Source organism: Cyrtonyx montezumae, unplaced genomic scaffold (genome assembly GCF_038088225.1).
Source record: "Cyrtonyx montezumae isolate F1298 unplaced genomic scaffold, pur_monq_1.0 scaffold_4, whole genome shotgun sequence".
NCBI lineage: Eukaryota > Metazoa > Chordata > Aves > Galliformes > Odontophoridae > Cyrtonyx > Cyrtonyx montezumae.
In genome coordinates this window covers 27,384,484-27,395,447 of record NW_027072045.1, presented here as the reverse complement: position 1 = coordinate 27,395,447, position 10,964 = coordinate 27,384,484, and the positions used below count along the sequence as shown (strand labels likewise).

At 48.5% G+C, this 10,964-nt stretch overlaps 1 protein-coding gene across 13 annotated transcripts in view; it reads left to right on the top strand.

The window, feature by feature from the left end:
* Nucleotides 1-7,989: 7,989 nt before the first annotated feature.
* Nucleotides 7,990-10,964, top strand: part of CAMK2G (calcium/calmodulin dependent protein kinase II gamma) — a 112,085-nt gene continuing 109,110 nt past the window's right edge. For 4 of the 13 annotated variants that reach the window (XM_065746508.1, XM_065746507.1, XM_065746505.1 and 1 more), the window contains exons 1-2: nt 7,991-8,296; nt 9,991-10,085. In XM_065746508.1, the coding sequence (XP_065602580.1) occupies nt 8,232-8,296; nt 9,991-10,085 (160 nt within the window). In that variant the 5' untranslated portion in view covers nt 7,991-8,231. Of the gene's footprint in view, nt 8,297-9,990; nt 10,086-10,964 lie in introns of all 13 variants that reach the window. The other 9 variants (XM_065746506.1, XM_065746516.1, XM_065746514.1 and 6 more) reach the window with 6 other exon arrangements.

Here is a 10,964-nt window from a genome sequence, read left to right as displayed (position 1 = left end):
TTTCTTTTGTATGTTACTTTTATTAACAAGGTACAAAGAGCAAAGTACACTCAGAAGGAGAAGCAGTAAAATTTGTAGCCACTGAACTTAGAAGTGTCACAGGAGCATAACAGAGGTTTAGCGAGTGCTTAATTGAAAATGGCATTCCGTGCTGAAGGTGTAGTTTTGGGGAGAAATCTGGGGAGAGCTGCACATCTAATTCAGAGCGGTGCCACTGTGTTATCTTCACCCCAAATCAGGATTGATGGGGAAGTGCCTGTGTCAGTTTGTGCTGGAGGAGCATTGTGGGTTCTGCCCTCCCAGCTGCTGCTCACCTGTGGGGCTATGAGAGAGGCACTGTCCTTCTCTGCCTCATTTCTGTCATTATGAAATGGGATTCACTTCGCTTGTTCCTACAGGTTTTGTGGCTATTAATGGAGAATGTAAATCACTGCTTTACTGTTATCTGGGCCCTCTTTCTCACAACATGCCTTCTCACGCACAGTGGAGAGTCTAGCCACTGGGTGGAGGCTTTGCTGTGGTTCCCAAATTCCCTTTTTTCTGCATTTGTTGGCTTGGGCTGTGTTTGTAAACACCATAGGCCCCCTATTTTGGATTGTTCTTTGGAGCCAGATTTTCTTTTGATGTTAAACAGGATGTGTGTGTTAATTAATTTACATTACTCAGGGTAGGAAATTGCTGCCAGTGCTCGTTGAAGAGTCTTGTGAGCCATCTCTCCCCTGAAATAAACATTCAGGCAATTTTGGTTAAAGTGTTTATTTTTTTTTAAACTATGCATAAATGTTAATCTGGCTGTTTTATGGCAGAGAGGCTTTACAGATCCTTTAAAAATGTCAAGGTTGTGTTTAAACAGTTACTGCATCACGTAAGAAGACGAAGCAAGAGGATTCAGAAATAATACAAAAGTGACAACCAGTATTTCACGTTAAGGTGTTACTTGAGAGTTTAGTCCTGGTGAAGGTGATGGTGAAAAACTGAGGAGACTGTCTGCTTCTGCATCTGTTCATGTGTCCTACTGCGAAAATACACCCTTTGCACTTCAGTCCTAAATTGATGATGGTGATCCTGGTGATGGCAGGAAAGCGCAGACTGTAAACCTTGACTTCCTGAGACTGACAGGAGGGGCTACTTTGTGCCAATTTTGGCAGAGATGACTGTGATGTGGACGTGTACTGCTTCACATTTCCCAGTGGTAAAGGAGGCTGTGATGATCCACAGCCATTTATATCCTGACCTAACTGAAAATTTCATGGAAGAAGTTTAGTATCTCCCCAAAGACTGTGCTGTAAATATAACTGAGATGACAAAAGGAAGGGATTTCAAGATTGGTGGTATGAGATATATGCAGTTTAACTTTGAGTTGAATTTGATTAGATAGTAATGACCAGGTGTTATGACAACTTTGGTGGTGAGAGTTAAATTGGAAATGTTCTTAGTGATCAGCTCTCCATTTTAAAAAGCAAAGAAACAATATTTGTTGCAGCTGGCACTAAAATGAACTCTTTTTAGCAGTAGCAATAGATGGCAATGATGGGCTGGTCCACAGAAACCACACTGCTCATTTGTCATTCCTTTTGGTTATGGGTGACCCACAGCAAAGAGGGAGTTGCTTGTGCATATTCTTCTCAGCACTGTAAAAGACAGCATTCAGTTCATCAGGGCTGTCAATCCATCATCTTTTCATCAGGATTAGTCTTCCCCTGAACAGAGACCTATTTAAAAAACAAAAAACAAAAAAGAGGGAGACCCCCACCTCAGGACATAGCAGTAGCCGGTATTCATTCATCCGGTAATCAGTACCATTCAGTACAGGATATGGATAATCTCATATGGTATTTTAAGTTGAAGGAGATATCTGGGATATAGGGAGAATCTGTGTTCATCCTTTACGTAACAGTCACGCAATCCTGTTTAAACAAACAGCGTGAATCCTAAAATAGACCCTGGACATTCCATGGCAATGGCCATATTCAAATGAATGTTCAAGATGTTTCCCCACTATCGTATACCAGCACAGTAACCCTTCAGTGACAGTAGAGCTTTCTAGGCAGTATAAACTGCACTCAGCAATGGAAATACAGATCATTTGCTCTGGTGCAGCAGGAAAATCTGCTTCTCTGTTGTCCATTCACCAAGGGAGACAGCAGACATTAAGCTTGTTGAGTGTAAGGCCATCAGAGGGTGATGATAAGTGTTACTGTTACTGGATAATTATTAGATGGATTTCTAGAACATGGTCTTGTTTCTGTATAGATAGTGGGAAACCCTGCTCTTCAAATGAATAACAACTGACATTGGCCATTTTAAAGACAGTAGGGATGAAAACTTGGAGTATTACTAATTTGCTGTAGGTGCAGAAATAGAGGACATTGTTTGTGCTCCTCAAAACATAGGTCTAATTTCTGTAATCCTCACTGGATTTTTTTTCTGTGAAGTCCTATTCATACATTTTAAAGGATAGTTAAAGGAAATCATAAAAGCATAAATACATTGTGGAAGTGATCAATTGTATTAGCAGGCAGTGGATGCTGCATTCAGACATTGCTTAATGGTGTTTCTCTAGCAAATAGAGTTGCAAAGAGGAGTCTGGAAAGGGTTCTCTTGTGTAGCTCACATATTTTAATCTAGAGCCCAGGGTGGTACTGGATGGACATAGACTTTCATGAGGAGAGAAACGTAAAATTAAGTTACTGATGCTCCTTCTGAATGGGTCAACAGGTCTTCAAGACTGTGCATGTATTCCCTTCCACAAAGCTTTGTCCAAGTACTGTGCAGGAATCCAGGACGCTCTGTGAAACTGGTCAATAAACCTGATAGTGATCCCTCAGAAAAGGTAGGATAAGGCTCCAAAGGAAAAACTAAGTGGAATGAGCCTATGGCAGTTAAATTAGCTGATTGTATACTAAATGTTTCCCCTTCATTGCTGGGGACCTCAGCTGTGCTTTCGAAATCCAAAGTCTCAAGCACTCCAAGCTGAGAGGTAAAATACCTCTCGTCTCGGTGGCTTGCAAATATCCCAGGGAAGTAAAGGCAGGTGTCCCTGTGAGTCACCAGCAGAGGTGGGGAAGCAGAGGTAGGCCAGCAGCATACACATGCAGCCTGCTGGTGGGCACTGAGATGCAGAGACCCTGCCAGGCCACTGCTGCCCCTTCCTTTGCCTGAGCCCCCCAGCACAGAGACCCATGGCACTGAAGATCACAGAACACCGTGGTCCTTAGGACATGCTACTGACCCAGCCTTGTAACAGTGGAGAGCTCTCTGTGACACTAAAATAGAACAAATTTGCAGTGATATCAGGTTATATGTTTTATGAACCATATAATTAACATGCGACACTCAGTACCATGGGATATTATTGACTTAAATAGCTTAGTAAGAATCAAAAAGGATTAGGCATTGACATGAAACAGAATAGCATATGCACTGACACAAGCTAGGATCAAAATCACAGGGGCTACCAATCCTTGTGCTTCAGGGCGTATTTTGATCATCAGCCTGGGGTCAGGAGGAAAGCCACTAATCAAGTTGTTTGCAGTATGCAGGTGGGTGGTACAGATCTCTGCGTTGGTTTATTTCGATTCCCTTCCTTTCTTCTCTGTCTTCCTCCCATCCCCTCCTCTTCTCCCTCACTCACATCTATCATCTGGAATAGGTCACTACTGAAGACAAGACACTAAACTAGATGGATGGCTGAATAGTCTGTGCTAATAGGGTAATTCAATGTTTGTATCTTTCCAGAACTTTAGACTAATCTGTTTATTTCAAATATAAATTTTATATTAACTCACAAAAAGTTCCTTTTTGCATCCTTCCTTCTACGCATGCTGTTACTTTTTATTTTTGTCAGCTACACCTACAAATCCACTTAGGCTCATCCGAATCATGATTTTTTAGAAGTACTAAGTGAATCTCCATTTAAAGGAAGGAGTAGAACCACCACACATGTTAAAGGAACTTAATTTTTCTGGTAAATACTCAGCAAAAGGTTAAGTCATGCTTTTATTTTTTGAAAGATCTTGTGTAGTAGAGCCAACGTGAATAATCACCTAAGAAAACAAGTTAATTTTTTTCTGCATACATGTCTGTGAGTACATTGCCAGTCGTGATAAAATGTTTTATCTAGGTAACATTGCATACTCTGGAGTCAGAAGCAAAGAAGTTGTTCAGAATTTTAACACTTCCCTCCCTTCTGCCTGTCAAAATATTCTTTTTTTTAAGGTGATATGATATTGCATCAAATTCAATGAGTGTTTTGTTTTGTAGTCATTGGCGGTTGTTTAGTTGTTGCTTTAGTATGTAGAAGCAGAGCAGGTTGAGTTTTATGTCCTCTAAGTGCCCTGTGAGAGATAAGAGTACCCTGGAGTTGCTCACTCTGAACAGACAGGTTGGACAGCAGAGGCACAGGGAAGAAAAACGATGTGATTCCTTGTAGGACCCTCTGCTAGCAAGAGGAAAACAGAGCAAGTGTATTTAAAAAATATGCCCATTCATTGCATTCTTTTGCTTTTCTTCTTTTTTTACTTCTTGCCTTCTGAAACTGCTTTCTAACTCCACCCATTCTCCTCAGGTCCTTTATTTTTGCTAACGCCCTCTCTTCATATCAGGCTCCAGTCAGCACTGCTCTGCTCTGCACACAAGCACATGCTACCCTTTGGCTCATGTAACCTTGCTGGAAAGGAGCTGTCGTGCAGCTTCTCTAGTGGTTAAATGCTATACTTCCCATTTTCCATAGCAGGTTGAATTCCAGTTAGTTTCTGTGAACTCATTTTGTAGTCTTCCCTAAAGACCAGTGCTTTTGTGTTGTTGCCTTCCCACAGACATTCTTCAGCATGCCAAAGCTGACCTTAGGCTCCATGAACAGATATCTGGTCCTGATCCAAGATCCATTAACATCAGAGGAAATGTCCATTTATGCCCATGGGCTTTGCATTAAATCCTTCGTATTTTACTTACTTTCTTTAGTGCCTCTTGCTCAGCTCTGGTTATTAAAATCAGATTAATATCTTACAGATCCCTGACAGTTCTGTGTACCGTATAAGCAAACCAATGCTACTTCAAAAGAGAGAGACCAAAACCACTGTTCCACTAATGTGAAAGCTGAAGCTGGCCTGCTAAAAGCAAGGTAGTTCTTCCAGATTTCATCCCTGCATAACTGAGGTCAGAATCTCTCTTACTATTCATTAGCTGAATCTCCCATTACTGCTGCAGAGGCTGTCTCAAGAACATTTCTTGCTGTTCAAACATATATTTTCCAGTCTCTATGAGATAATTCTGCTCAGGCATAATTCAAGATTCACCCATTTGCAGTTTTATTCTCAGTTTGAATAGGCTGCTATGTCAGCCAGAGCATCAATATTTCTTTCTGTTGACATAATACTCCCTCATCCATATTGCCACCCCCCCTCTTGCTTCATTTTGTCTACATTCCTTTTGAAAACTCAACTCCCATAACTTAGTCTCCCACTCAGTATTTGGTTTAATCAAGTCTGTCACTCAATTCATATCCCACTTCTCGTTTCACACCAGTTTCTCAGTTAGCAATCTGTTCTTACAGCTCTTGCTATGCATAACACACGGTTAGCTTGTCTTTCTACTCTTGCTTCTCTGTTCCCTTTCTTATTTCCAGACCTCACTTTTACTTGTAACACTTCAAGATAAGAAACTTCCTCTCCTGTCTTCCTCTTTCTATATTTCATATGTTAGATCACTGCATCTGGGGTTTCGTAAATATCATGGGGTGCTTTTTCTCCAGAGACGTCTTTGGGTCCAGTTGAACCATTTTCAACAGTTTAAAAACCAAAATCCTACCCAAGGAATCCTCTAGGGCAGGAGCTGCCTTTACTTGAGTGTCTGGTAAAGTGCGCAGATAATAACTTGGTCAGACTTGTTTAGAGTCCTCGGGTGTATGCAGTAAAACACACTTTGAAGCAAGATAAACATGCAGCCGTTTCATATTACTGTATTTCTGTGTGCTACTCTTGGAGCAGTTATTTTTTTTTCTGTTACACATCCTTTCTGCTCTCCCATTGTAACTATCTCCTCTATTCGTTTTACAAAGTCCCACTTAAATCCTAAGAATTACCCATCTCCCTGCTTACATGCATTTCTCTCATCATGAGTAATACAGGAAAGCTGCAGCCTTTTCTGGAAGCAAAGTTCTTCCTCCCTGCCTATTACCTGCACAGCTGTGAGCGTGCGCTCAGGCCGGCAGAATCTCACTCACAATTACACATAGCTTTAGGTGAGCCTCTCTTGGTGCTGCTTTGTGGTGCCTCCTGTCTGTTTCCATCTTCATCATCTTACCTCAGTCTGTAGGAATACAGGACAAACGCACAGAAGCTTACATTCTCTCCCTCTGGCCACTCAGCGTGCTAAAATCTGGTCTTAAACATCCACCTCCCAATTTTTGCACTGAGGATCAGTCAAGATGGAACAAGGTCCTGTTCTGGTGCACCCTTATGTTTTTACATAGGGGACTGGATTGTGCATCTCTTTACCACATCACAGCCACACTGCAAGTGTAACAGCTTGCCTTTCTGCACAACCAGCAGGTAATGTCATTCTGGACTGCAGAAGCGTGCTGCAGGCTGCTTGTCAGCGATGCTGGCTAGCACCGCCCCGAGGATCTCCCATCTGGGGCTCCGTGCATGTTCTCTGCTGGTCCCTCCAGGCGAGGGTGGGTCAGGCAGCTTTCCTCATCACCTACAGCAATTCTGCTAGAGTAACGGGTGGGCTGCAGGGGGCTGCCCAAGCATTTTCAGCTTAGCGCTAGCTCTGCTCGCTGAGCGGCACCTGTTGGTTACATCATATGTTCCTTCTCTGAATTATTCTGCTGGCTCAGCACGTTTCAACGCTGGCACGGTGCAAGGCGCAGAATGCTGTTGTTTCATAATCACCTTCTTGAAGTACCGCTTTGTTATAACGTTACTGTTGTATTGTCCTACTTTTCCTCTCTACTCTCTGCATAGGCAGGTTGAATCTTTCCCCACTGCATCACTTGGGCGCAGACTTTGCAGCACGGTGCTGGCTGCTCTGACCCGGGGCTGGGGAGGATGCTGCCAGCTGCCGTCACCGCTTTCCACGTGATTGAATAACATGACGATTTCCGAGTCCAGTTATAGAGCGCTAATGCGGGGTACTTACACAGTACTTTTCATTTTCAGATGAGTTTAATGCTGCTCGTGGCTTATGGTACGCTCATCTGTCTGTGTTTCTAACAGAGGCTGCGCCGCGGGGCGTGCAGGAGGCCGGAGCAGCCCTTCCCTCCGCCCGATCAGCGGCTGCCCTATATAAACGTGCATATTAAGCAGATTTGGCAAGTGCTCAGCCTGAGACAGACTCACTGAAATAAGAGGTGAAAATAAACTTGCTTATAAAGGCGCTGCAGCCGGCGCTCTCCAATGGCACGCTAGTAGAGACAGAACAGAGCCTGTTTTGTTTTCCCTCGCAGCTGAAGGCTGATGATTTCTGTTTGCCTTCCGGGGCCGCGTCCCAGCAGCACTACGCCCGGCACGTGTGAGTGCCGCCTCACCCCGCACCCGCTCCGCACGCACCGCCGCTTCCCCCGGGGCAGCCCCTGCCCGCCGCTGCCTCCCCGGGCCCGACGCGGCGCCCCGGTGTTCCGCTTCCCCACTCTCGCCGGGGACGCGGCCGCCCCTGCTCGGCGCCTTCCTCCTCCCTTCCCTTCCCCTCCCGCCGCACGCAGGAAGCCGCCCCGGCCGGGAGCCGGCAGACAGCCCCGCGCGGTGCCGCCAGGGCCGGGCCGGGCCCCTCCTCTCTCGGCCTCGCGGCGCAGCCCAGCGCCGGGGGTGCCGCCGCAGTCCGCCCGCCCTCGGCGCGGGGCGGGAGCGCCGACTGCAGTGCCCGCCGCTCCCCGGGGGAGGCGGCCGCGCCCCGCCCGCAGTCTCCGGGGCGCCGTCGCCGCTGCGGGGCCCCGGGAGCGCCCCCGGCGGCCACACCCCGCGGCGGGCCGGGGCCGGCGGAGGGGCGGAGGGAGGGGGCCGGCGCGGGGTGTCTCCGAGCCAGTTCTCGCGGTGCTGGCCAGGCTCTGCCTCCTTCCCCTCCCCGGCGAGCGGTGACTGTGCACGGCGGAGCGGGGAGCGCCGAGCCGGGCGCGGGGGGAGCCCGCGCCGCCCCGCCGAGCCCGGAGGGAGGCCGCCCTGCCGCGCGTCCCGGCCCGTCCCGGTCGCCTGCCCCATGCCCCAGCGGCGCTGAGCCTCCGCAGCCCGAACATGGCCACCACGGCAACGTGCACCCGCTTCACCGACGAGTACCAGCTCTACGAGGAGCTTGGCAAGTACGGAGCCCGCCGCGCGCCCCGCCGCCCGCCCGCCCCGGCCACGGCAGCTGCCGGCGCAGCCCGGAGCTTTTCGGCTCTCCGCGAGGAGCGGGAGGAGGGGAGATTAGTCGCCGTAATCCTCCTCTCCGAGCCCCTCTCCCCCGGCGGAACCGCTGCCGGAGGGAAAGGTGTCCCCGCTGCCGGTCCCCGCCGCCTGCCTCGGGCTGCGCGCTCCTGTTGCACCCCGGCACTTCCTCTCTTCCCCCCTTGCCCTCCCCGGCCCTGGGCTGCCGGCGCTGCTCCCCGCCGCACGCTGCCGCTCCCTCCAGGCGTTCTGCGCCGGGACGCGGCACCGTCCCCGCCGTTCAGCGATGCTTTCGTCCCTACTTCCTTGTCCCTGAGAAAGGACCAGGTGCTGCTGCACGGCGCTTCGCCCTTCCTCCTCCCTCCGCACTTGCCTCCGCATTGGCAGACCTGCTGCTGCACCCTAGCACGGGGCTTTGCGGTGAACCTGGAGGGGCAGAGAGGCAGCGCGGGGGCAGCCAGGGTGGGATCGCGGGGACGGTGCTTCCCGGTGCCGCTGCTCCCCGCTCCCTCCCTTCCTGCACCAGCTGCCGGGCTCTGCTGCGGCTCTCCCTGTCCCCGCGCCTCTGCGGCTGTGTGTCACCGGGCCCCGCGCTCCCACTGCTGCGCGCTGCTTTGTAGGTAGAGGTTGAGGAAGGGGAGGCAGGGGCAGGACTGCAGTGTCGGGAGGATTCGAGCCGTGTCAGCCCGGCTGTAGGGCTGCGTGAGGCCGCTGCGCAGCTCCTGAGCCCGTTTCTTATAGTTACATATGTACATTTGTCCGTGAACGTGGGGTTACGTTCCTGGTCTAAAAGAACTTGGAATTATCTCCCCGCTTTCTCTTATTTGTCCTTTTCTCCTTTCCAAACCTTTCTTGTTAAGCCAGTTGTTATTCTTTTCCCACCTTGTTTTTTTGTTCTTTTTAAAGAAGGGACAGCACTGAGAGCTCATCTGTGTAGTCCTGCAGACTTTGAGTCCCTGTCTTTTCACCTTGGTCTCTGTTGTATTATCTCTTTTTTCCTCACAGAAATCCTTCTTCCCTCTCTCTCAGACCTCTTCTCCGAGTGGCTCTTTGGAGTAGTTGTAATAATATCAATAGTTCCAGCTTGAGAAAATGTACGAAGCCTCGTAGCTTCCTACTCACTCCATTCATAGGTACATGCTTATCCCCTTTTCAGGTGGGTAGACAGATGGAAGGGAGCCAGTACTTCCTGCCAGGTGGTGCAGGGATCTGTGACTGAGCGCTCAAACGTGGGCAGAGTGCGTCCCGGTTGTCTGACGTAGCTGCTGGGGCCACTGTCTTTGGGAGATGGGCTCACGGCTGCTGTTTGCCACATCATTCTGGGCTGCTTGTCTTCCACTCATCAGTCCCCGCGTGCTCTGTCCCTGTGTGCTCTCCCTCCCCAGTGTTGCTGTTCTGAATGTGAGGGGGCTTGAGGCATCTTCAGGCGGGCGCTTGAGTGCCGTATGTACCAGGTTTGATTTGCTCAGCAGGCAGCATGCACTGTCCATTGGATTCCCATGTGTTGTTTCCCTCCTCTGTGTCTTTTGTACCGTCCTCAATCTAGTCCACTCTGGGGATAGAAGTTGCTGCTGTTACGTTCCTGTTTTCTGTTTCATAGCGCCTGCCCTCTTCATTTCTCTTCCAGGGGAGCCTTCTCCGTGGTCCGCAGATGTGTCAAGAAAAGTTCATCACAGGAATATGCTGCAAAAATCATCAACACCAAAAAGTTGTCAGCCAGAGGTTAGTGTCTCAGATCTACTCTTGGTCCTTTCATGAATAGAAGGTACTTCGCTGCAGTCGGAACAGATCTGGAGTTGTTTGTCTGGGTCACTATGTACCTGTTACAAAGTAATTGAGTTATGCCGCAAATAGGAGATTAAAAGGAGGTTGACATGGCATGATTGAACATCTTTTGCATCTGGAAATGGATACTTTGTGATGTTGTCTCTTTTCATCGGGGGATCTTTCTCCTGCAAGCCCAGCCAGAGTTGAGCTTACAGAGAATTTCACTCTGTCCATATGCTCTGATCACTCCTGTAGGTAAAGGGAATCGTCAAGGACTGATTTTGCTGAATGCTCTTTCTGTCTCGAAAATCTGTCTTACCAGAGCAGGTGTGTGGTTGTTTGTTTGAAAGATGAATGCTATATACCTTGCTTCCGTTGTATGGCAGTTACGTACAGGGGGTTTGGGCACTAACAGGTTTGCCTCCTAAGGCAGAAATAGGCTGCATGGAGCAATCTAATCAATTTGACTTCTTGATGAATTAGAACAAGTGTTGCTTGCATTCTTCAGCTCCGAGGTTTCCAAAACCTGAAATCGGACTGCAGTTTTAAGGAGAAAGAGCCTTAGCTTTTCTCCCAAGCTGTTGGTTTCCCAATTTCCAGAGGCATGTGTACATACAAAAGGTGGTGTATTTCTGTGTTGTAGGGAGTGTGCGTCTCCTAACTCATAAGGAAGCCTTTGCAGGGTCCTTTTGGAGAAGGAGAGCCTCATGGAAAGAACAAGAGCAACTGAATTGTAGTAGAGGAAGTGAAAGCAGAGTGCAACAGGTTGAGAGGCCAGAAGAGAATATTTCCAGATCTCAGTCTTTACAAGCCACTGAGATTTGACAAAATGGA